Source organism: Pectinophora gossypiella, chromosome 22 (genome assembly GCF_024362695.1).
Source record: "Pectinophora gossypiella chromosome 22, ilPecGoss1.1, whole genome shotgun sequence".
NCBI classification, from domain to species: Eukaryota; Metazoa; Arthropoda; class Insecta; order Lepidoptera; family Gelechiidae; genus Pectinophora; species Pectinophora gossypiella.
The window spans coordinates 10,237,774-10,263,676 of NC_065425.1; the positions used below are offsets into that span (position 1 = coordinate 10,237,774).

The 25,903-nt window shown below is 35.1% G+C and overlaps 3 protein-coding genes across 6 annotated transcripts in view; all 3 read left to right on the top strand.

The window, feature by feature from the left end:
• Nucleotides 1-25,903, top strand: part of LOC126377187 (homeotic protein empty spiracles-like) — a 352,173-nt gene that overhangs the window by 235,290 nt on the left and 90,980 nt on the right. The window lies entirely within an intron of this gene.
• Nucleotides 5,994-7,487, top strand: LOC126377228 (transcription factor BTF3 homolog 4). The gene is made up of 2 exons (XM_050024932.1): nt 5,994-6,092; nt 6,188-7,487. Exon 2 carries the CDS (start codon nt 6,211-6,213, stop codon nt 6,748-6,750), a length of 540 nt encoding a protein of 179 aa, XP_049880889.1. The 5' UTR covers nt 5,994-6,092; nt 6,188-6,210; the 3' UTR covers nt 6,751-7,487.
• The window catches only part of LOC126377107 (TGF-beta-activated kinase 1 and MAP3K7-binding protein 1-like), a 558,148-nt gene continuing 556,710 nt past the window's right edge, over nt 24,466-25,903 (top strand). For all 4 annotated transcript variants that reach the window (XR_007567791.1, XR_007567789.1, XR_007567790.1 and 1 more), the window contains exons 1-2: nt 24,466-24,678; nt 25,705-25,839. Coding sequence is in view for 1 of the 4 variants with exons in the window: in XM_050024768.1 (XP_049880725.1) it covers nt 24,539-24,678; nt 25,705-25,839 (275 nt within the window). In the remaining 3 variants the exon portion in view is untranslated. The remainder of the gene's footprint in view (nt 24,679-25,704; nt 25,840-25,903) is intronic.

The following is a 25,903-nucleotide window of genomic DNA, read 5'->3' on the forward strand; positions in this document are numbered from 1 at the left end:
TCATGTGATGCTAAAATAGGTCCCTGTGTGATCTCCTTACCTAATACGGACTGATCTTCTTCTTATCGTATGGGTTGTAAGGTGGAATACCAACCTCAACAAACCTGGTGTCAGGGTTATTACTGAGCCGCCAAAGGCCCCTGACACGGCTCATGTAACGACTACATACTTCATCAGTAAGTAGTAACCGGGACCAACGCCTGATAACTTGATAAGTTACTTAGTCATAATTAATTTGCGTCAGCGACTGTACATCAATCGGCACCTCGGCTAAGTGCGCATGAACGTTCAAAAACGTTTTAGCAAATAGTTCAACAGTTCGTTCAGGAATTAATAGCTGTCATATTGCCAGAAATATGGCGCGAAACGATCGCGCGTTGACAGCTTTATAAGGCGCCATTTTGTAGTCCATTTAGTAAAAGCAGATAAATATTTATTACAAGATAACATGGTGAAGATTGTCGAGGTTATTTTCGTAGCTAAGAGGTTGGGATGATGAGTTAAAAGATATGGTTTGTTGTGTTGTAAATGTTGCGTGCATTAATGAGAATTTTAGAACTTTGACAAACTTAATATTGCGTCATAATAGTAAAATAAAAACATCTTAAGCGTGTTTTTTAAAAACCACATTTTGATGTGATTCTCTTCAACGAAACTTCGATTTATTTCGATTAATTACAATCTGCGTAAAAATTAAACTACATTTTTGTAACTAGCTTGTTTTTCAAACATTACATCGTAATGTTATTTTTTCGAAAAAAGCGTTTACGTTGTCTTAACTACGACGATAATATACGCTTAATAGTCCCTATCGCATAAGACAGAAGAACCACTTATGTGATTAGGGGGGTTAAAATAGCCACATCGAAACAATTCATCTAAGGAAGTAATATTGCAATTTGACATTTGCGCATACAAAATGAAGTGCGCAATGCAAACAAATGTCAAATAGCAATATTGCTTGCTTAGATTATTTTTTCATAAAGGTTACTGTGCTCTTAGATGAATTGCTTCGACGTGGCCATTTTAACCCCCCAGAAGACAAGAAAGATGAATACGACGATTCGTATCTATGGCTATGGTGTCAGTTTGACCTATGGTAATGAATTTAAACTAAACCCGATAAAATCTAGAAAAGTACCTACTATTAGCTGGTTCATCATACTTTTTCAATGTTAAAAACATAACGATTGCGTATTTTTTATCGCACAAGCAAATGGTAATTATGTTCGATCTAATCTCACGTCAAAAACCGTTATAATATACCAGCTTAGTCCGTTAATCTTAAAGTAACTTTTTACACGTCGGATTAGTTAGTGACATAATTCAGTTAAAATGTGCATGTAAAGATAATTTCTGAACGGATCTCATTAGTTATCTAAACAGGCAGGATTAAGAGATTTTGAACGACCACCCGCGCGAAACATCTGTCATCGATTTGGCGGCAAAAATATGAGTGACTTTTTGCTTTTTCTTAATTTGCCCATTTCAAGCTAAGATCATAAACACCACGCTGCATAGTCCGCAGTCAATTTTCTTTTGTAAGTATTGCATAATAATCGATTACCTACGCATTTTGTGATTTTTATTAGCTTTGTAAGTAATATTAACGAACGGCAAAAAAACTGATCTATTGAAAAAAATTACCCTCCGAAATATTTTTTGATTACCTACCTAAATATCCTATGTCCGTACAAGCTCTAATAAGATATTTATTGCATTCCTGATGTTATTACAGAGTTTTTCATCATCAGCCGTACGACGCCCACTGTTGGGCATAGGCCTCCCCCAAGGATCTCCACGACGATCGGTCCTGATCACCCGATTATCCGAAAGATGATCAAATCAAATCAAATATACTTTATTGCACAGAACTAAAATTTCAACAATCAGACATAACACATGAATACAGTACAATTTGGGCGGCCTTATTGCTCTAGAGCAATTTCTTCCAGGCAACCAACAAAAGGAGACAAACATTTACAACTTGGATGCGGGATGGTGCAACAGAAAATAAATAAATAAATACCTAAAAGTAAAACTAAAGTTAATATAATAAATATTCTATACTATACGTACATATATTAATAAATACTCAATTTAATATAATCCATATACACTAAAAATATACCTAACCATAATCTAAAGAAAACTATAATAATAAATAATAGACTATACGCACACATGCAAGACAGATGATCTGTGCTTCAGAAGGCTACTTATATAAAAATAAATATGTATACGTAGCCCTTACATGAGCCCTGAACCCTGACACCAGGGTTGGTGAGGGCCAGAGGTCTTAGTGGGCCATAATACATATACCTATTAGACAGAGACACATCTGTACCGTCGGTGAAAAGTAATACAACTCGAGTTGTATCACTTTTGAGTTATTAGCACACGCTTCATTTTCAAAAAATTCTCTTTCTTTCTGTCTAATTCTCGTAACTGTAGCTATTATAAATACGGAGATAATTTTTGTGTTCAGTGATATAAGTACTGTTTGTGAAGGATTCATGCTGTTATAACACGTGTAACATAATTCATCTTAACTTGCATTAAAGTGAAATGAAGATTTTCATTAAATATTTTGGTGTAAGTAAATGCAACTCAACATATATTAAAATACACGCAATCCTAGAATTCTCACGGTCCGTGTTTAATGATATAATTTTAGTTGTAACATCAAACACCAAATTTATTTTTTCGTGAAAAGTGATATAAATAAATATATATCAAAATATTTCAGAAAATACGATCTTGGATATCAATAACGTGTCGTGTATAATGATACATACAAGTTCGATTCCATGCGCCACCAGTGTGTCTCTTAGGGTGACCTCCGCATAAACCTGTCTATGGGAAGACATTTTGTCTAGAGCCACAGCAAACCATATCTAATCCGCATTGCGAATGGGTATACGTCAAGTTAGTACTTCAGACCAAACCGTGTTTTTTCTCTTTCTGCTATAACCACCTTGTAGTACTTAATTACAGTACCTCAATAAGTTGTGGGTCCTGATCATGGCGTCGTTATCACCATGGCATGGTTAGTCAAGAGGTATTTGAGATTTGTCATAACTGTCGTTAGTCTCCTTCCCTTACCTCGAAGCATAGCTGTTTTACATAGTTTTCTTGATTACATGCAGGTTAAGCGGTGGCAGATTGAACGCTGCCTTCATTGCTAAGGAGGTTGTAGACGTGAAATAATGGCTCCAATTAATATGCAAGCCATTCAATACACGCTGGTTAGATCTTTGATGCAAGCGCCGGTAGTGGTATTTTTGAAACTACACAGCCGTAGATGATCGTACATACTTTTGGGTTTAAGGTCCTACTGGGATCCAGCTCGGCATCGGCAGCATCGGGATCTGCCACATCTTCTCAAGAGAAGATTACCAGTTTCTCAAACACGTTGAATGGTGTAAATTTGTCGAGCTTCCTCATTTTTATAAAGAGAATAACTACTCTGAATTCTTGAGCACCACCAGTAATATATTTTTTCTGTATTTTGATTACGTAAGAGAGAATTACGCGCAGGACTGTGAAAAATGGAAAGAGGAAGGGGAGGCCCAGCAGTGGGATCTTGTAGGATAGATTAGATTAGAATAAATAATTGGCAACACCACGGGCGCAACCCCTTAATTAAACCAAGTCCCAAAGTTTGTAAAAATCCCAGGAGGTATTTGAGCTTCTGAAAGGAGTTAGTTGGCTTACATAGTCAATAAAAGCACGCATAATGGACCACTTGCGTTTATGCGGAAAACTGAGCCCATTCAAATAACATTACATATGGGAGATTCGAATATTCTTTGAGTCAAGTCATGGGCCTATGGCGGCTCAGTTATAACCCTGACACCAGGGTTGATGGGGTTGGTAATTCACCTCACAATCCACACGATAGAAGAAGAAGAAGAAGAAGAAGATGGGACATTTGCCCATACATGTTGTGCCGACCCCACCTAGAGTGAGATAAGGGCAGGAGGATGATGATGATATAGTGGGAAGTTTGCCCACTTCACAATAGTGGTCCATACGCGAGGATACGCGGAAAGTCCCCCACGTGTGCTTACGTGTAGAGTTTTGCGGAAACGAGCTCATTTAGCTTAACCATAACAGACCATGGTAAGGTGATAAGACCTACCCTGAGGATAGCCCTGTGTAACCTATAGGTTTGGAGGTGAACCAATGATCTTCATTTTCACTACCTATTCTTATCCTCAACATTGATTCGACTCCGTTTATCGTTCTGTCAATGTTGCGGGCTACAATTAGACCGGGAATTTTGATAATTCGAAATATCGAATTTTACTTTACTTTAGGGGATTTTGATTGTGGAATGAGTTGTGATCTTTTAAATAGTTTCAGCGGGAAAGAAGTAACACTTACCGGTTTGTGTGATTTTGGTTTAAAAGTACGTAGGTACATCACCTTTATCTCCAGGCCATACTGCCAGGCTAGCCCGAAACATTCCTAATGACCAGTCTTAATATGATTCCTCTTACCTTCATTTGTTAGGGGTGGAAATATTATCATAATTGAATTTGTAAGATTTTGACTGCAAAAATGAACCAAAAGTGGTTTTGATAGTGGGCGTAGTGTAGTGGACAAAATGTGTTTGTAGCGGGCAGCAGTGGTGGTTTTGACCGGTTATTTATGAGTTTTGAGAGTAAAATCATAACAAAAATATCTTATTATCACCACCTTACACTATATATACGTGTACCATCTTTATATGTATTTATTACTAGAAATTCGTAAAAACATGTATCATTTTACACAATAAAACCGAAAAAATAAGTCATGTTAAACCACTTGACACAAATTCGTTATAGTTTATCGTTTGTGTCAATTGATATAAGTTACGTTTCTTTACTTTTTAAAGAAAATAAATATAATTTTGCCTTTCTACAACTTTATGAAATAAACTTTCTTCCAAGACATTTTGTTTTTTGTAGAATAAGACTGTAAAATTATTAATTGAAATATGATATATCAACGATGACTTTTGTATAGTTATGTGTGTAAAAAGGTATAAGTAGACTTGTATCAATTTACACAGTATAAAAGTTGGTGTCAACTGATACATGTAATTTATTTTGATCCTCTACCATTTCTGTTTAGGTTCTAATTATAACTAAATATTAGAAAAGAAACCTTCCATCATCACCTATCGACACATCTAACTTCTGTTCCATTATTCCTTATAAGTCGCGAGCTAGAATATTTTTAACTTTAAACTCGATTTTCTCAAAACTTGAATTTTGGACTTGTATTACTTTTCACCGACGGTACAGACATATGTATTTATAATCGAAAGACGACTTTGTCTAAATACTCCTTCGCATTTTCTTCTAAATAAGTACGAATTCCTAACTCCTGAGACGGATATGAAGAACCATTATGATGGCTTATCAAATACCATCACATCGCCCATAGATAAACATTCGATCACCATCATGTTGGAAAGGACTCTCCTCTTAATTAGGCTATCCTAGAATTTCAAGCAGCTGAACGCAGACGCCTGTGAGGACGCAAAAGAAAGCAAGCTAAAAATAGAAAAGTTAATTTCAACTAGGCTATTACTGTACGACACGGTTTACGCAAACTAAATAGTAGAATAAATATGGGTGAAGTTTATTCGCAGAAACGGTACTAGTAGCGCCATCTATGACACTATGTAGTAAATAAATACACTGCCATCTACTGAAAAACCGTAAAAGCTTCAGAGCTGCTGTGACGATTCCCATTGTTGTAGTTTTATCGTTTGACAACAGATGTCGTTAATTTGTTCCATTCTACGCATAAGCTTAACAAAACGTGTTTTAAAAATTATAATTTTATCCTATGATTTTTATGATTTACACTATTAACAAAATATGTTAGACTCCAAATTAAATACTAAATGCATAAAGCTATTTTCAATACTTTAAAAAAATATATACATTCATATATTACTGAAATTATTTATAAAGGTTTTGAGTGAATTGACTTATTTTACCGGTGCTGCCATCCCTAAGAGCGCGGAGAACAGAAATAACTTATCGAAAATCCACCATTTTCCCTTTGTAACTAACCGGTGTTCAAAACACGTGCGTACGATCAAGTTACATGGAAAACTATTGTGATCGTGTATAAAATCAACAAATAAACGTAACTAAATAGTGCGTCGCGTTTTCTTCGACAGGTGCCGCGTGTAAAAAATACAAAATGAACACCGAGAAACTGAAGAAACTGCAGTCTCAGGTCCGCATCGGCGGTAAGGGCACTCCGAGGCGTAAGAAGAAGGTTGTCCACGCCACGGCCGCCACAGACGACAAGAAACTCCAGTCGTCGCTGAAAAAGTTGTCAGTGAACACTATTCCTGGAATCGAAGAGGTGAATATGATAAAAGAAGATGGCACTGTGATACACTTCAACAACCCGAAAGCGCAGGCCTCCCTTGCCGCGAATACTTTCGCTATCACAGGGCATGGAGAGACCAAGCAAATCGCTGAAATGCTCCCTGGCATCCTCAGCCAGCTCGGGCCCGAGGGATTAAATCAACTTAAGAGGTTAGCTTCGAGCGTCGCGGCGCCCAAGCCACTCGAAGAGGACGATGAAGTTCCTAACCTCGTTGGTAACTTCGACGAAGCCTCAAAGCAAGAGGCTAAGGAAGTAGTCACCGATGAAAAAGAAAAGGAGAAGGAAAATGAAAAAGAAAAGAAACCCGAGACAGAAACCAAAGCTGCAGACAAAAAAACTGACTAAACTTCCCCCACACTGATTTGTCTAGTTTTTATTTGCTCACCCCAAGTGATATCGAATGCTAGGGTTTCCAAAGGCATAGAAGTGTCTCAAAACCAGTTTTATTTTGTAATTTCAAAATACAGTTTACTGTTTTGTGTTCCTGAATAAATGTATTTTTTAATAAATCATGTCTTGCATTCTTTGTAAAAGTTACAATGTGAGTGGAACACTTTTTTAGTTTTGTCTAGTGACTTTGGAAATCCTCTATACAGCCATCCTGGACTCGATTGAATGCTTTATCTCTTTTGCCCATACTAATTATAGTTTGTGTAATGTATTATGCAGTGTAATGGTTGATGTCAATTCTCTCGGTGGGCTTGGTTAAGTGTTGTAGCCTACCGTTAGGACATTGGCGATATTACCTATGATTAATGTATAAAAGTCTATCCCAAATTATGCATTATTTTGTCAGAAAAGCAATTATAGGGTTATATTATGTATAGTAAATAAGGTGTTCGATACACCTTGTCATATTTTTAAAATAATGGTATTTTCTAAAATTGTTAATGCAGGTCTTGTCGAGTTGCTTTCTCATTTTTTAAAGAGTTAACAAAATAGGTTACAAAAGAACTTAGTCACAGATAGCTCTTTAGGTAACAGAGCTGACATTGTATAATAAAAACATAAAAATTGCAAAATGTAAAAGATTGAAGTTAATGTAACATGTGAACTTTACATTAAAAACTTTGATCCATCAACTTTGGTTTTATTTATCAGTTGGTCCTAGATAATATATAAAAGGCTAATTTCAAACAAGTCAAATCAGTTACTCATTACTAAACGTCAAAACACGAAATTACTCTGGGATTTGTATGAAAAAGCACACTGTGAAGTCAGAAAAATGTGATAAAATGTCGGGAAGTTTTTCTTGAAGTTAAATAGAAAAAAAGAAAATGATTTTCTTCAGTTTTAGATCTGTCTTTATTTAGTAATAAGGATTTCATAATTTGTTTTGAACCTAATACACGACTCTTTCAATTATATATTTATCAGTAACCATAATGTAGTAGGACTCCTAATGGATTCACAGATACCAATAACAAATAAAATATTTACAAAAGAGACTTAACTAGGTACATGGCAAATGGCGGCCTTATTGCTTAAAGCGATTTCTTCCACACAACCATAAGGCGAGGAAATATGTTAAAATCAAAAGATTGGTGGTGCAACCTTTAACTACGAATGGAATGTGTATTTAAAAAAGAATTATTGAAATTTCGGTTACTAAATAAAAAAATACAAACTTCTTACTCAGTTAATTTTCCACAAGCTTGTCACCTAATAATTATTTGCCAAAAAAAACATCCGCTGATGGTGCCCCCGCGCTATTGTACTACTAATTAATTTTCTATTTGATCTAAATAATTAATATTGCAAACTGAAAGAACATCCTCATTTAATATTTTTTTTAATTTTGCGTACAGGAAACTTAAAAATAGTTGCGCAGGTGTGAGGTGTCTATACAGCTTTGCTCCGTGACTCTGCCTATACCGTCGGGATACAGCGTGGAGCTGTTATGTTGCCTAAACTATTAAAGCTGGTACATGGCAACTTTTTAATAACTAAATTAAATTATTAACGCAATGGCGCGAATTGCATTTTTTTCGATGTCAATGTAAACGTCTGATTGTTGATAGAGCATAAAAAAACCACAAATATTTACCAAATAATTACCACATACTTTATATTTGCTAGTAACCATGATAAAATTGCTATCTCGTTGTGGTTTTAGCGTAGGAAAAAAGATCGTGACAAAAATTATTCATCAGTCTTTTTGATAGGTAAGTAGTACAAACTTTTTACTCTCTGTATCGAATAATTATGTCATTAATTTAGAAAAATAAAAAGTCATCCGTTCCCCGTTCGTTCCTTTGGAAAAAAACATAGGACAGACCTATTATTAATAATTATTAACATTCTTAACATTTCAAATAAATTTGGGTCTATACTTAAACTATGTTGAATTGTTAAGTCATCTATATCACCTACCTACTTGTAATTAATGAATCATGCATGGTTGCTCATGAAAGTAGGTACAATCAAATTCAATTATTCTATACAATAGATGTTATATATAGGTAGATAGGTTCCCGAGTGTAAAATACCTGGCCACCTTTATTGTTATGTAATCAGAAGAGGGGTGGGCAGACACTGGCTGCCATTAAATTTGATAAATAAACTCGAAATTTAATGATGGATACGATGAGCCGTTGTCCCGTAAGTATAATATACTAGGATTATCTATCCCACTGTTGGGCACAAGCCTTCCCATCTATCGAAAGGGGTACGGAGCATATTCCACCACGCTATTGTTAATGTTTGAAGTTAATCATAGAAAAAATAAGACCAGATTAGAAAAATTAAGTGACCCGACTGAGAATCGAACTCGGAACCTTTGGTTTAGGCATTACCACACCACCAATATACGCCACATGGTATGGTCGTGACTTGAAAAGCCTGCCTACTTTTTAGCAGAAGATTTCCTTTTTAAAAGAGCGCAAAGTTTTGTTTTACAAATTCGTGTGGGTGGGGTTTGATATAATGGGTATAAATAAGGTTTTTTATATGGTTTTTTAGGATTTGTTTAGGATGTATGTAAACGAAAAATAACGCAGTTTGTAGTGCACTTAGCTTTGCACCACCAAAACGCATTAAATGTCAGAAGTCAGAAACGTTCCAAAACAAAATTATTAATTTTGTCTTGATGATTGTGATTACATAAATAAATAAATATATTTCATTTCCTGTAATTTCATGTTTAAAATCCACCATCTCCCATAATAACTATGCCTACTCCGATAAGAATTACCAGCGTAAGTTAAGATTTCATAAGATTTACATACCTACCCCACGTTGGCGACTTAAATTTAAAACAAATTTACAACTTTCGAACGAATCTGTCAAAACTCGCGAAAGAAAGTTTTATTTTTATCTCGGACTAGGGAGTCCGGTTAATGTACATCCACGTAATGTACGACCTGATAATCCGTGTACATAACAATGTACACGGAATACGTGCGTGTACAATCCATGGTCGGGAAATATTGGCTGCGAATTATCAGTCCGTGTAATGTACATCCAAATAATTGGAAGCCAAGATGGCGGCCACCTATTCTATCAGCCAATCAGGGGTCAGTATCATAGACACAAAACTCCATTGCTATGCGTCGTTTTAATTAGTTAACCGTGTAGCTACATTAGGCAATTTTTTATTATCATAATGTTAGACAAGGACAAAATATAGGCCCAATAGTGCCTTCAGCTTTATTTGTTGAAACCGACCACATTATATGGCTTTTTGGCGGGAACGGAAACGGTACGGCTGCTTTCTTCATTGAATAATCTAAATAATTAATACGAAATGGTGTTTAATGGTCGCATTAGGTTAGTCGGAAAACATTGGCGATAGTGTTATTATATCTGAATATTTAATAAACGAAGTGTACCTACCTATTTTCGCTTCGTTCCAACAAGCCGCTTCATTACTTATTAATTCGTTTATTTAATTCGTTTCTTTAATTCGGACTTTTTTTTGTTTCTTTAATTAGTTTATGCGGACTTTTGAGTTAATTCGTTTGGGGTTCGGAGTAGGAGTCTACTCCGAGGGTGGGGGCTTAGGTTTCATCATCATCACCTTTCATCATTACATTAATCATCAAGAAAAAAAATACGTAAGACATGGCTGTATGGGCATAGTTCCCTTTGCCTTACCCTTTGGGGAAAACCAAAACAAATAACAATAACTTCAACCCAAATTCTGTCGCATCTATAGTAAAATACAATAATTAACTTAATTTTATTGAATAAAAAGCCCAAAACTGATAAATTCCTCACAAAGTAAACGGTCAAGAGATGGTGAGACAATCTAAACTTGTAACATAAAGAGGAATTTATTTATATATCCACTACTATTACTTTGAGATTATTTTGTTGAATACGAAATGAGTTGAGAGCATTTAGGTATGTAATGAGTATTATTATAATATAATGTTACAAGATAAGTGACATCTTCAAAATTAGCTCATATAGGTACTAACCCTTTTTAGTAAATAGAAGAAACTACTGAACCATGTTGGCTATTTAAAAAGCCAGTTACTTGATAACGACATTTCAAATATGTGATACAGATAATGTTACTCAAATTAACAATCTCTTTTCAGTTCTGACGATCAAGAAGGAATATCACACAGGATTCATCATCATGCAAATGTTGAGGTTATGCTGCTCTACATCATACGTACTAAAGAAATAAATAAAAAGAATTAACGAAAATAACATAAGTGTGAGAGTAGAATCTGTGACGCCAACTAAAGTAATACATGAACAGTGTCTTCAGCTATAATTAATAAATAATGTACTAGTGGAAATGACACGTTGGTTTTTATAATTGGAAGTGGAATTTTATAATTATTTTCGATTCATCATCATCATCAGCCCATTAACGTTCCCACTGCTGGAGCACGGGCCTTCCCTACAGAGTGATAGGGAGATCGGGCAATAAACCATCACGCGGGCCCAGTGCAGATTGATGGTTATTATCAATTGCTAATGCAGCCGGGACCAATGGCTTAACATGCCTTCCGAAGCACAGAGGAGCTTGAGATGAAAACTCTTTTTTTTTTGTGGTTCGATTATGTTGAATAAATTAATCTTTAATCTCAAACATCTTTTTTAACTAATCTCCCAGTAATAATTTTTGGGTAGTGACAAGAATTGAGAAAAGTATGCTGCAATATATAATAGTTTTTAAACATATCAAAAGAATGAATGAATATCAACAGAGTTTTTAAACAAATGCCAAAAGTAAGTAGGCAAGAACATCAAACCATCTAAATCAGTGATCATATATGTTTGAGAAAGTTAAACAAATGTATCATAATAGAAAGTGGAATTCCATTGTCTCCGCTCACCTCAGTGGAAAGTTTAGCATTCAATTATTACTATCAATTATGGTTAGCCACACCTTTTTAAAGTAATATTATTGTCGCTATGCCCTCTCCCTAAATTAACCCTTAAACAGGCCCCGAAGAACTGCTGTAAGAAATAAAGTGTTATATATGGATTTAGGCTTTGAATAGCGGCCTGTATGATTCCTTATCAACACATTCAGAAAAAAAACACTGAAAGTCCTGAAAAATATGTGGGAAAACATAATCCCATTGCCTGGATAGAGACTATCCTTTATGTGATAGCTATATATAAATGTCGAATGTTTGTCTGTTCATAATTCTAGTGTTTGATTACTAGATCATTATTATTTTAAATTGTAATTGCTATTACTTATTTAATTATTTATTTATAAATAATTTAATTTAAAAATAATTGTATTAATTTTTTATAAGTATTTATAGAGGTTATTATGTGGTAAGTAAATCAAATACTTTTTATTATAAATCCCATTTATTTCACATTTTATTATGAATCCCGAATTTAGTATAATTTGTGTATAACATAATCATAATAAATTTGTGTGTAATCGAAATGATGCGTAGTTTTTAGTAAAACAAATATGTTTAAAAAAAACACAAGTAACGTCGGGTGCAAAGGCTAGTATAAAAAAATTGGTGATTTGAACAGGCAAAGGATATATAGCTCCCACAAATAAGTTCGACTCAACAGGCTTTGGTCACATGTTCCCCACATTATTATTTGCCTTGTTTTAGACAATTTAGCAAGAAATCAACTAGAAATAATGCAAATCCTGTTAGGAAAATTCAAAATCTCTAACATATCAAAAAATTGCACGACTTATCTTTCTTTGTTTCGCCATAATCTGTATAAAACCACCACAGTCACTCAAAAACACGTCTCTAACGGACAGACGAAACTCGAATGGCTGTCAGTGTCACTTACGTTCGGATACACAAAGTTTGAAAATTCGGAACCATAGAGTATATATTTACGATAAAATTTTGACAGATTGTGGACTCTTTATTGCCAAAACCTGGCTACAGCATCGAAAAATCAATGTGGGACACATATGTCCGCGGCCTGCTTAAGGGTTAACTAATAGCTAACATAATTAGCACTCCTAATTTGGTGAATATAAATCTATTTAAAAGAAAAATAATAGTAACTAGTACAAGCTTATAGTTATGTATAATTTATACCTCTTCGAGAGCATAGCAGAACAGATTAAGCAGATTAATACTGTGCTACTGCTAGTTTCATGGGACGGCACATGAAGTACAAAAATAAAGATATTTAATATTGAACATAATATAGGAAGTTATTTACTATATTTATTTTTAGTGTACAAACTACAAACAACCTGGGATAGATATTTGGAAATAGGTTACGCCGGTGAGGATATGGTTTGGACATGGTGATTTAAAACTGTCGGGATAGAATGGCACATGAAGTACAGAATACAGATACTTATTTTATTTTATTTATTTATTTATAGATCACTTACAGCTATGTACATTATAACATTTAGTTAGAACATAATTAAACAAAGTAAAACAGTACTTATGTGTAGTGTAAGCCTATTATATTAGATATACTATGCGAAATTGTTTGATTAAAAGGTACAAAAAACCACCATATGCTCCGTATGCTAAAACAATAATTATAATATTTCAATATGTAAATAAATATGTTTTATTTTAGTGTTTGAGCATAATCGCACAGTCTAATGAGAATATAATTCACTATGTGTTATTAGGTACTTGGAGTCATACTTCCAAGTATTGCAACTATTGGATTGGAAACTTTACGAGTAGTTGGCATAGGATGGCACATAAGTACAGAATAGACAGGTTTTAACTTGATATAGGAATTTATTTGAAATAAATGACATATACACACAATTAAAATTGACCACATGATCAAATTATTCAAATAATAATATTAAGGAATGAAAAATAATGTTAAGTGTTCAATAATAATTTGTCTTCAACCATTTGCTATATAATCTAAATCATCTCTGTGGGATTTTTTCAAAACGAACATTTAATTAATTATACAGCATTTTTGAAAATTTAAACATTGCATTGCAAATTTATCACATCATTAAAATAAAATAAAAAAACCAACAGTTGAAACGAAAACTATCAAACAAACTTTTGACTAATTAACTTATTTGCCTATCATTTTATTTAATCTTCTTATCGTGTGATTTGTGAAGTGAAATACCTGCCAGCCTCATCAATCCTGGTGTCAGGGTTACGATTGAGCCGCCAAAGACCCTGACATGGCTCCTGTAACAATTACTCACTTACATCAGTAAATAGTAACCAGGACTAACGGCTTAACGTGCTTTCCGAGTCACGGATCATCTTACTTTCGGACAATCAGGTGATCAGCCTGTAATGTCCTAACCAAACTAGGGATCGCAAAGTGTTTTTTTGGGTTTTGAACCCGGGGCTCCCGATCGTACGATAGAAGAAGATATCAGAATTTTCCTTTTATTGTACTCGCATAATAATTTAATAATATGGTGTAGTGTTGCCGCTCGATAGTGCCCTATCGATAGTTTTCGATCGAACTATCGATAGTTTACCAAAAAACGATAGTATCGATAGCTCTTTTTTGGCGATACTATTGATAAGCAACGATAGTATCGATACTATCGATAGTTAAAAGATGAAAAACTATCGATACTATCGATAGTTGAAAAATAAAAAACTATCAATACTATCGATAGTATCGCTCTTCGATATTGCGCAAGCTATCGATACTATCGATAGTTTTGTATGATCGATAGTGACCTTAATTTCGATAGTATTGTAAAAAAAATCCTATCCACTCCACTTAACAGTGTTTTTTTAAGTTTAGAGAATTGCCTACTTCAAAACCAAATATCCACTGCAAAAACGCCCACGTAATATAATAGTATTTTATGCAACAGTTGTATAAGAAGGGTCAAAAAATGCGAGTGGCGTGAGTTGCGATGTGAGCCTTGGCGAACATCGCAATAAGAGACGCCACGAGCATTTTTTGACCTAGTTATACAACGTTGCATACAATACTTTTTCTACGACGACGTAATTTTAAACGAAACACAAAAATTTTCCAATTTATTTTCCAACGCGCGGGAAAATGGCGGCAAATGTATACTTTTTTTTTATAGTATATCTATGGCACCAAACAAAGTAAAGGTGCCAGTATCCAGGTCAAAAAAAAAAAACAACAACAATGCTTTTTTGGCGACATTATAGTACAGTTACACTTTGTAAACAATGCTTTTATAGGCCATAGAGCGTACACTTTTTCAAAGAGTTTAATTATGTATGTACTTATATTAGACTTTTTGGTTATTTAAATGCCAGATTAAAGTAGAGGAGTAGAAAAAATATATTAAATACGAGCTTTAAATGGTGTGAATTGTTCCACACAATGCTACATTCAATACTATCGAAATTAAGGTCACTATCGATCGTACAAAACTATCGCAATATCGAAGAGCGATACTATCGATAGTTTTTTGTTTTTCAACTATCGATTGTATCGATACTATCGATAGTTTTTCATCTTTTAACTATCGTTGGTTATCAATAGTATCGCCAAAAAAGAGCTATCGATAGTATCGATAGGCCTATCGATTGGGTAGATGATTTTGGCTGTTTACTATCGATAGTAAAACTATCGATTTTTCGGCAACACTAATATGGTGTATAGTAGTGTTGCCGCGATAGTGCCCTATCGATAGTTAGTTTTCGATCGAACTATCGATAGTTTTGTACGATCGATAGGGTCCTTAATTCCGATAGTATTGTAAAAAAATCCTGTCCACTCATTTAACAGTTTTTTTTTTAGTATCGATACTATCGTTGCTTATCAATAGTATCGCCAAAAACGTGTTATCGATAGGCCTATCCGTTGGGTAGATGATTTATCAAAATAATAATATTAAATTAATATCCCTAACTTGAAATTTAACAGTTCTAATTTTAAAAAAAGGTACCGCCTATCTGACCTTCCAACCCCCGAAGGGAAAACCAGCACCAAAGACCAAGTATTAGAATCATTGAAATACTTGGTCCTTGGTTGCGAGAATTTCGATTAGTGTTGCCGATCGATAGACAACTATCCTATATATTAAGATATATGTAGAAGTGAGGATCGCGACCACAGGTTATGGTTTTCCACTTGGTACGGCTATATGCTGCGTGCACCGCCCTCTGTATGCTGCCGCCCACCGTCTTCTTCACGATGTCAGATCACCTCGTAGGCGCCCTTCCTCGCGCACGTTTGCCATCTATTTGCCCAAAGATGATCTGCTTCTCCAGACTGTGCTTCGGAGACCGCATAATATGTCCGAAGAAGCTTAGGGCACGATTCCGGCATATTGAGGAGAGCCGCGTCGTGATCTTGAGCTCTTTTAATATGGACTCATTCGTACACGTAAATAGCCTTAAATTACCAAGTAGAGAAAGTCCAGCATGAGGTGAGCACGAAGTTTTGAAGACAGGAGTGATTGTATTAGATTTCCTCCTGAGCAGTTGCACTACAAATTTAGTGATGAAGAGGTGAGTGATCGAAAAAATATGTCATAGAAGAACTTGTAGACATCATATTAATCTGAGTTACTTGTATTAATCAGATTTTTTACTAATTTTCAGGCAATACTTGACAGAAACCATAAGTGGGATGACATAATTATAAAGAAAATCAATAAGAGGATGAACTCTTTTAATGTTTATAAAACAATAGTATGGAAGAATTTTGATGCATCTTGGAGCAATGGCAACATGTAAGCATATTCCTAGTTAAAAATATATTTAAGTGAGTGTTGCTCGTTGTAAGTGGATTTCCTTTACGGCTGATTAGGCTCAGGCCTAGGACGGCCAGATATGAGGAACGGCCAATCCTGTTTTTTTCTCTAATGTGGTTTGTAAGATCAATGACCAATCTCATCAACCTGCTGCTGTGACTATTTGGGTGTCCCAGACTAAAGGCCCTTGACGTAGCTTACTTATCTAATGAAATGCCTATGTAGGTACTTAAGTAATTAGTAACGGAGTCAAGACTCTCTCTTTGTGAATTTGCCTGTTATGTATGAAACCGTTTATCATGCCAGTCATAGTAACTAAACACATAACGGCCTCCGTGGTCTAGTAGTTGAACGTTGTGCTCACAATCCAGAGGTCCCGGGTTCGAATCCTGGTGGAGAAAAATTTGCTTTGTATTCCTTGTTTTCCTAGGACATTACAGGCTGAACACCTGAATGTCCAAATGTAAGATGATCAGTGCTTCAGAAGGCATGTTAAGCTGTTGGTCTTGGTTACTACTTACTAGGCGACCCTTGGCGGCTCAATAATAACCCAGACACCAGGGTTGATGAGGTTGGTAATCCATCTCATAACTCACATATTAGAAGAAGAATAGTAACTAAGGAAGGGATGTTCTTCAGTATTATAATGGACTCCAATGCGGGTTGGTGGAGGTGTTTTTACGGTGTTTTTCTTTTTTGGAGCAGCATGGTGGAGTATGCTCCATACCCCCTCTGGTTGATTGAGGGGAGGCCTGTGCCCAGCAGTGGGATGTATATAGGCTGTTTATGTATGTATGTAGGTAACGGACTGGTATCTATCTTAAAAAACTGATCTGATCTGTTTAGAGAGATGGAAGTGTATACAGCATTTTTAATATTTGTTTTCTCTTCAGATTTGGGAGTTGTGAGTGACAACGAGCAGATTACATAACAATGGGAGGATAACAAGGGCTTTAACTGAAAAAACTGGTGAATGTTCCCAAATAAACCTCACAGATGTAGAAGAAACACAAAATAAATTTGTTTATTTATTTTATTTCTGTTCCCTACTAAACTAGTAATAAAACATACTTGTTACACATACTTTTTAATTGTATTTTATTTATAACATCAAAACTTGCACAGAAAAAAGAAATATTTATATTTGTGATGGGTTGCTTATCTGTCACCACTCTGGTCATTATGTCCATCACAAGAGGCTGCAGTTGGTCTTCTTGGTAGTGCTCGGCTCAGTCCATCCTGGTATGGTGGTGTGACTATGTATGTATGTACAGCACCACAATGGTAGGTATGTATGTAAGTATTTTTTATACTCCTGGGTTCTTCTTTCTTTATTCGTCACCATCTAAAACAAGTATAATGCTTAGATAATTATTCTAATAAGAAACAAACATAAATAGCCTATTTATTATGTCCCACTGCTGGGCATAGGCATCCCTTAAATCAACTGGAGGGGGTATGAAGCATACTATATGCTGCTCGACTGCAGATTAGTGACGGTGTTTGGGCTAAATAGCCCGGGAATAACTGCTTGACGTGCCTTCTGAAGCACAGAATCATCTGACTTCATTAGACAATTGGATGATTCAAGCCTGCAATTTCCTATCCATACAAAGGACCTTGACAGCCTCAAAGTGATTTTGACTATGTCCCCATCGGGTATCAGACCCGGATCTCCAGATTGTGAGCTATGGTTAGAGAACCATTAGACCAAGGAGGCTGTTATATATATAACTCATAGGTAGACAGATTTGCATTCATATTTAATGTACTTACATACCTGAGAGAACATTAGGGATCCATGTCACAGACGTCTTTTTTGTTATTGGTGGCTCATAATTACAATTCAGGATGCAGTGGCTATTAGGACTACTTGCAAACGTCAAAGTCAAAGATTTATCACCTGAAATAAAAAAGGATTATTTAGAATACATACATACATCAATTCATGCTTACATTTCCTAACGGGTTGGACAGAAACAAATATAATGATCAGAAGGATGTAAACAAAAAATGTGGGTTCCGTCACATTCCCAGTACATTTAGCATGCCATGATATTCGTGGAAACTGAGATAAAGCAGTAAAGAGCTTGTAAAAGAAGTTTTTTAGCCCACCTTTTGTTACTGCTAACTGGTGATTTTGTTTGGTTCACATCATAAAGTATTTTGAAATAATCTAAAGGAATAAACCAACAAGTAAGGTATCTACCCAGAGCGAGATCAAGTGTATTAGTAATTTGACTTGGGCAATAAACTGTTTAAACTGTTTGGTTGCTGCCATGTTATTTATACCTGATAACATTTACCTTGCTGTGGAGGCCTTCCTTCAGTGTACTTCTGTAGTTCCATTCCATAGATAGGTACATTACTTTTGTAGTAATTTTAAGTCCTGCAGGTCAAAAGGATAAGAAGAAGCAGGCAGTGCAGCCTGCACTGCGCGCCTGGTAGGAGTCATTACAGTTTTGACACACACAGAGCTAGGTATGTGTTGATGTTACAAGTTAATCGTTAATATCACTGGCACTGCATTGTTTCAAGCATTCACCACACGGTCCAGTTGAAAGTAGTGTTTAAGATTGACACAATTAGATTGTCCTCTTAGATAAATGTTTGGATTAACTTTGAAGATGATACTCATGCCAGAGACATCATCATACCAGCTAAGAGTCTTTTGTTTCGATGGGGCCTCCTCGCCGTCTTCTTTCTTTTACTGGTCTTGGGCGGTAAACGACGTAAAACAAATATTTCTCGTTGATCCTTCTATTCGTATATTTAGAAGATTCTTTATCGCTATTTAAGCTATTTTGAGAGCGGCAAGGTCTTCCTAATGATCTGCAGGTGAAATCAGTGGCCGGAATTCACAAAAAGCGCCAAAAAGTGCCGAAAAACTGATTCATGTACTTAATTTTAAGAAGTTTAATTTTATCCGATAAGTTTAGAAAACCGTATAAAATTAATTTAGAATAAGAGTTTAACGTCAAATGAAATGTTTGCTAGAAAAACTTTTTGTCGCCTAAACCTAAATTGAGTAATTTAGAAATGTCATTCCTAAATTTAAGATTAGGCGTCAACTAAAATGTGCCGCCAGAATACAAATCCAGTTTTTGACATTTAAACCGTAATCTTAGCTAATTTAAAGTTTGCCTGCCGGAATCGGCACCATTATTTGGGGAACATAGCCTTGAAAGTCTCTCATTACAGCCATTGTAATCCATCACACACATATAAGACATGGTTATTTTGTCTATTAAGAATAATTTAATCATTAAAACACAAATTAAGATATATGTAGAAGTTTAATTATATTGGTACATATACTTTGATTATTATGTGGAATGCATTTCCAAAAGTTTATATTAGTTGGATTTGGCACCCAAACATTATTGTATCACAGTGGGACTGGTTTCTTAGAATAAAAAATAAGTATACAATCATAGTTACCATTTTGCTTACATTTACAATTATTTTCTATTATACATAACATAATAATATGATACCTATAAACTTTGTAACAACTGCACACCAACTTTCAATACTCAAGATAATACAATTACATACTTGCAAGTAAAACACTAGGAAAATGCACAACTTAAACTGCAAAATAGTACTAATTATTCATATTATTTTAGTTCTAATAAACTTTGTACTCTTTTAGGAATGATACTGTGCAATCAATCTAATTCTACAAACTTTATAATAAAAGAATATCTAGCCAATCCTTTTATTCTATTTTGCCAGAAACTCTCTTCAAGTAACATTTCCAAAGAGCATCCTTATAGATGACGGCTTGAATTTCTGGGCTTTTAGCAGCGACTATTCCCCTCCCCACCACCATAACGTCCCCCTCATTTTCCACAACTACCTTCTCAGGGGTATTGCAGATCTCCCCCAGGGGATCCTTAGAGCTCTCCAGCTGGACACCGGGAGTCAACTGGATCAAGCCAGGGTTGGAGGGTTGTATCCTTCTTTTGGCAAACAAACCCTGTGATCAAGTCTGGATACTTTTCAGCCATTTGACTGTAGCTACTGAGTACTCCGATGTTATTAGATTTTTCTGAAAAAGCATAAAATTTACATTAGACTACTCTTTTTCAAAGTTCATTATATCATAATTTTACATTGAAAACACAAATTGGTTCAACAAATCAGTTTAAATTACCTCACAACTCATTTCCGCCACCAAGAAAACACCTCTACTGACGCCATTACTAGATCCATTAAGAACCTTCAGAATACCCTCTCCAGGCAAGGATTGAACAGTCACACAGTCTGCCCACTCTCCAATCTTGTAAACACCCTTTAAATATTGCTGTAGAACAGTATTGCCAATATCAGCAAATTTACAGTCCTCCAGTATTAAAAAGTTAAGCTGTGCTACCAATTGTTTCAAACTGCTTATAAAATCCTCTGAAAAATCTTCTATAATATCCACATGGGTTTTCACTAAGCAGATATGTTCGCCAACTTTTTCTAACAGGTCAAGGATTTTCGTTGTGTGTTGTTGTTTTGTTAGTCTAAACATAAATTGGTTTTCTTAGAAGCCATTATGGTGAATGGCTGCTTCACAATGGGTGGCTAGCTCTGATCTATCTTCATATCTATGTAAAAGCCATTTGGTTTACTGGTTGTACTGCAAAAGAAAAAGCAAATAAAATTTATGTAAATACTGATACACAACACGAAGGCTATTAATGTTATCTAGGTATTAACATTATATAATCTCCACAAACATCACAAGAAATAAGCAAACATAATAAATTTCTTAGACAACTTGTTTAAATAAATTGAAATTGTGATAATTACCTGTTGAAGGAGCTTTAGTACCTTTCAGGTAATCATGGACTTTAGTGGCTATTTCTTGATTGATCTATTTTTTAATTTGCCAACAATATCTCAATCAAACCAGACAAAGAAATAGAGATTTAACTTGGACATTATTTTCAAGATTCTCTTTCTGTCCCTGTTCTCTATCGAGAATCACAATTGCCTCATCGGATACTAAACTCTCATTATGCAGATCTTTTACAGTTTCCATCACACTGGAACCAGAAGTGATCACATCTTCAATGATAAGGCACTTTTGACCAACTCTATAATGGCCCTCTATTATTTTTTTGGTACCGTAAGACTTGGCTTCTTTTCTCCTCATCAACATAGGCTTTGTGGCTTGAACGCTCAACAAGGTCGCGACCGGTAATGCAGTGTACGGCACTCCACACAGATGATCGCATTTACGGTCTTTTACAGCGAACTCATATAGATTGCTATATGTAGATATTAAGTCCTAGAAAGAGTAACCAATTTTAAACCGTATACATAATAGACTAGAATACCATCCACATGTAATCATAATGTACAAAATTGGGTATGATTTCTTACCATAACAGCCGGATAGCTGACTATAACCCTCAAGTCCAAGTAGGTACACCGGTGTCTTTATGCCGATCTTCGTCATAAATTCACCAAATTTCACAGCATCTATATTGGACAGCTTAAGCGCTAGTTCTTGAAGTTTATTATTGTATACCATTTTTATTATTATATCAATTTAAACTAAATTAAAATGGAATAGAAGAGGAACACGTGTGAACAGAATCCACAGGTAGATTATGGTAGATGCACAGACCAAGTAGAGATGCTACGCATCAGGCGGAAATGTTCCATTAAAAAAAAACCTCTGTGGAAATTGCATTTATAGAACATGACAGCTCTTTTTTTTAAAATTGATTTGCCTTGGAAGTTAGTAGCTTTGGGACTTTTTGGCGGGAAACGGGAACGGGACAGTTGCTTTCTTCATTGAATAATCTAAATAATTAATACGAAGTGGTGTTTTGTGGTTAATGATCGCATTAAGTTAGTCGGAAGACATTCGCGAGTGTTATTATATCGGAGTATTCAATAAACAAAGTGTATCTGCCTATTTTCGCTTCGTGCCAGGAAGCCGCTTTATAACTCGAAAGTTTATGCGGACTTTTGAGTTAATTCGTTTGGGGTTCGGAGTAGGAGTCTACTTCGAGGGTGGGGGCTTAGGTTTCATCATCATCACCTTTCATCATTTCATTAATCTATTTTTCAATTTGACATGGCTGTATGGGCATAGCTCCCTTTGCCTTACCCTTCGGGGAAAAAAAAATAGTAGCTTTGTAGCAATTTTAGCCTTTTTCAGCCTAAATCGCCTCCCTTTTTCACCCTATAAAATTTATTTATTTTCAATTGGAAGGGGAATTTGAATATGATGAGTAGTGCTATTTATTATTTAATTTTTTAATGGATTGTTTTTTGGATCTCATGTAATCAGAGTAAATTCTTGCACAAATTGATGTCAGATTTTTTTTCGTGACAATCACCCGCTTTCTATATCTAGGGCGTCGAGGAATGGAGTAAATGGGTGCATCTGAAATAAGAAACACAAAAAAATAATAATAACCTCGCAACAGCTCTAAATTGACAGAAACAAATAAACATCCTACAACGCCACACCCATACCTAGTCCATTCTGTTGAGGGAATTATTTTTTTTTGTGTTCTATCTGTAGATAAATATGGAAAGTGAAACAACATCAAAATAATTGCCCATAATAAAATAATAAATAGCACTACTCATCATATTCAAATTCCCCTTCCAATTGAAAATAAATAAATTTTATAGGGTGAAAAGGGGAGGCGATTTAGGCTGAAAAAGGCTAAAATTGCTACCAACCAAAGCTAGTAACTTCCAAGGCATATAATTCAATTTAAAAAAAGAGCTGTCATGTTCTATAAGAGCAGTTTCCACAGAGCAATTTTTTTACTATGGAACATTACCGTCTAGTGCGTAGCATCTCTACTTAGTCTGTGGTATAAATATATAAATATGCCCTTATAAAAGTAATTATAAAATATTAAAATAAACTGTTTCCAATGCGTAAATTTAATTACCTACTGAAATGACTGGACTTTCAATTTATTTTTTATTATATTATATGGCCAGGTTTCAAGACTTTAACCTATGTCGGGTGATGGTTTATTAACCAATCTATTATTATCACATAACCAATCCTTACAAAATCCTTATTAGTCTTGTAAAAATAATATAGAATATTTTCAGTTGCTTGTCTTCGCTGCACTGGCATATTGTAAAAATAGACAGCGAAATTGTGTTATTCCTGACTTTGGGTCATATGGACTGGGCAATTATGATTTTGGGTTCTTTCTGACAAAAAGAGTCTAGTATGAGGGAATGGTTTGTTAACCAATCCATTATCTACATACCTAACCAATCCTTGTTAATCTACCGGTCAATTTATACAAAAATGTAGAATATCTGCAATTGCCTGTCTTCTCGGGTATTTTCCTGGCTTACGGATTGGGCAACCATATTTGACTTAAGATTTGTATCAAAAATTGTCTTATAACAAATGGTTCTAATTTAATTACCCCACAAAGGATTGTGCACGGGACTGAGTTTATGTATTATTGTAAACGTGAACAGCTGGTAAGCATGGCTCCTGTCCACAAACTTTTAAGTCCTGACAAAATTTTGATAAAACAACTTTCAAACCTCCAGACTTTTTTTATAAACTGTTTATTAGGATATACTAACATACTGTGATAAAAGTTAACGGCTCTTCGTTTGTTCGTACATTTATTTAAACGTATAAAAATAGAATAAAAAAACAAACGAGGTTACTAACAAGCCTGTTTGACACCGTTTCTCTCGCTATATCTTAATAGAGTACATTCCTACTGCGTGTAAACGTAGCACAACCACAAATAATAGATTGATCAATTAACCAATAGGCGACGAGCGCGATCGACCAATAGGAGGAAGTGTACACGGAATATTTGGATGGGCTTTATCACCTTGTGTCGCTTTTGTCCAAGGTGTTAATTCGCAGCCACGGAATGTACGCGATGATAATCCGTGTACATATGGTCACGGAATATTTGGATGTACAATACTCGGTTGGGCTTTATCATGGTCGTGCATTACAGTTTCCCGGACTAGGTATTTATTTTCCGAAATTTCGTGCAATAACTTAAATATTACAACATGATAGCCAGGCCGTGGACAGATGACCTGCCTAAGTGCAAGAATACCAGCGTAGCATCATACTTCTCCCGTGTAGGAAGTGGAAATCCTAACTCCAACGATGATTACCTGTGTTTCTACTGCGAGACCGAAGATAACTCGTAATTTTATTTATTTTTTTTATATTTCGCCTGTTATACAGTGAAAATGTATAGTAGCTCTAAAAGATGTCCTATGAAAAGAAAACCTGGTGGATAGCAGAAATTTACTGCGCAGGAAAGATAGATAGATAAAAACCTTTCATTTATTTTTTTTCTTTCTCTGTGAAAATACTTTATTGAGCACAACGGAGACAAGAAAAAAAAGAAAAGAAAAAAGAAGAAAAAGAAAGTAAACAAATATCAGATTCTTTTTTTGAATGTGTATGTGGCATAATATACCTATTAATATGCATTAGTAATATTTCTTGGTTGCCTAGAAAAAATGCTTTTGTCAGTTAAGCCGCCTCTTGATATTTTTAAGTGGATTATAGGTAAATAAGGCTTTTCGGCGGGAAACGGGAACGGGACAGTTGCTTTCTTCGTTGAGTAATCTAAATAATTAATACGAAGTGGTGTTTTGTGGTTAATGATCGCATTAAGTTAGTCGGAAGATATTCGCGAGTGTTATTTTATTGGAGTATTCAATGAACAAAGTGTATCTGCCTATTTTCGCTTCGTGCCGGGAAGCCGCTTCATAACTCAAAAGTTTATGCGGACTTTTGAGTTAATTCGTTTGGGGTTCGGAGTAGGAGTCTACTCCGAGGGTGGGGGCTTAGGTTTCATCATCATCACCTTTTTTCATTTCATTAATCATCAAGAAAAAAAATACGTCAGACATGGCTGTATGGGCATAGTTCCCTTCGCCTTACCCTTCGGGGAAAACAAAAACAAAAAAAATAAAATATAGGTAAATAAATCATATTGTTTTGTAATAATTGTAAAATGATATTGTTAATTAATTTGTCATTAATAATAGTGAAGTACCAGAAAATCTCCATCAAAACTTAAAACCTTTTTTAACAGTTTTTAGGGTTCCTCAAAAGGAAAACAGAAACCTTATACCTAGTTTGTCCCTTTAATTTATAACATTGCTCATAGTTTTATAGTTTTGAGATTAAGTTTAAGTCTACAAAATAACATTTTCAGTTGCCTATATGGAGTATTTGAACCGCATAATGGACTGGAAGCAGCTCGAATCATCATGCAACGGATGGCTGCAGAGCTCCTGTTCCCGCCACCATCGGCCAGTAATACCGATGAGGAAATTAGAGACAGATTGAGGTAATAATTTTTAGGGTTTCGAAGCAAAATGGTAAAAAGGAACCCTTACGGTGACAGAAAACCT

What these genes read in the sequence shown, in the direction of transcription:
- LOC126377228 (XM_050024932.1), top strand. Translation starts at nt 6,211, where the DNA reads ATGAACACCGAGAAACTGAAGAAACTGCAGTCTCAGGTCCGCATCGGC.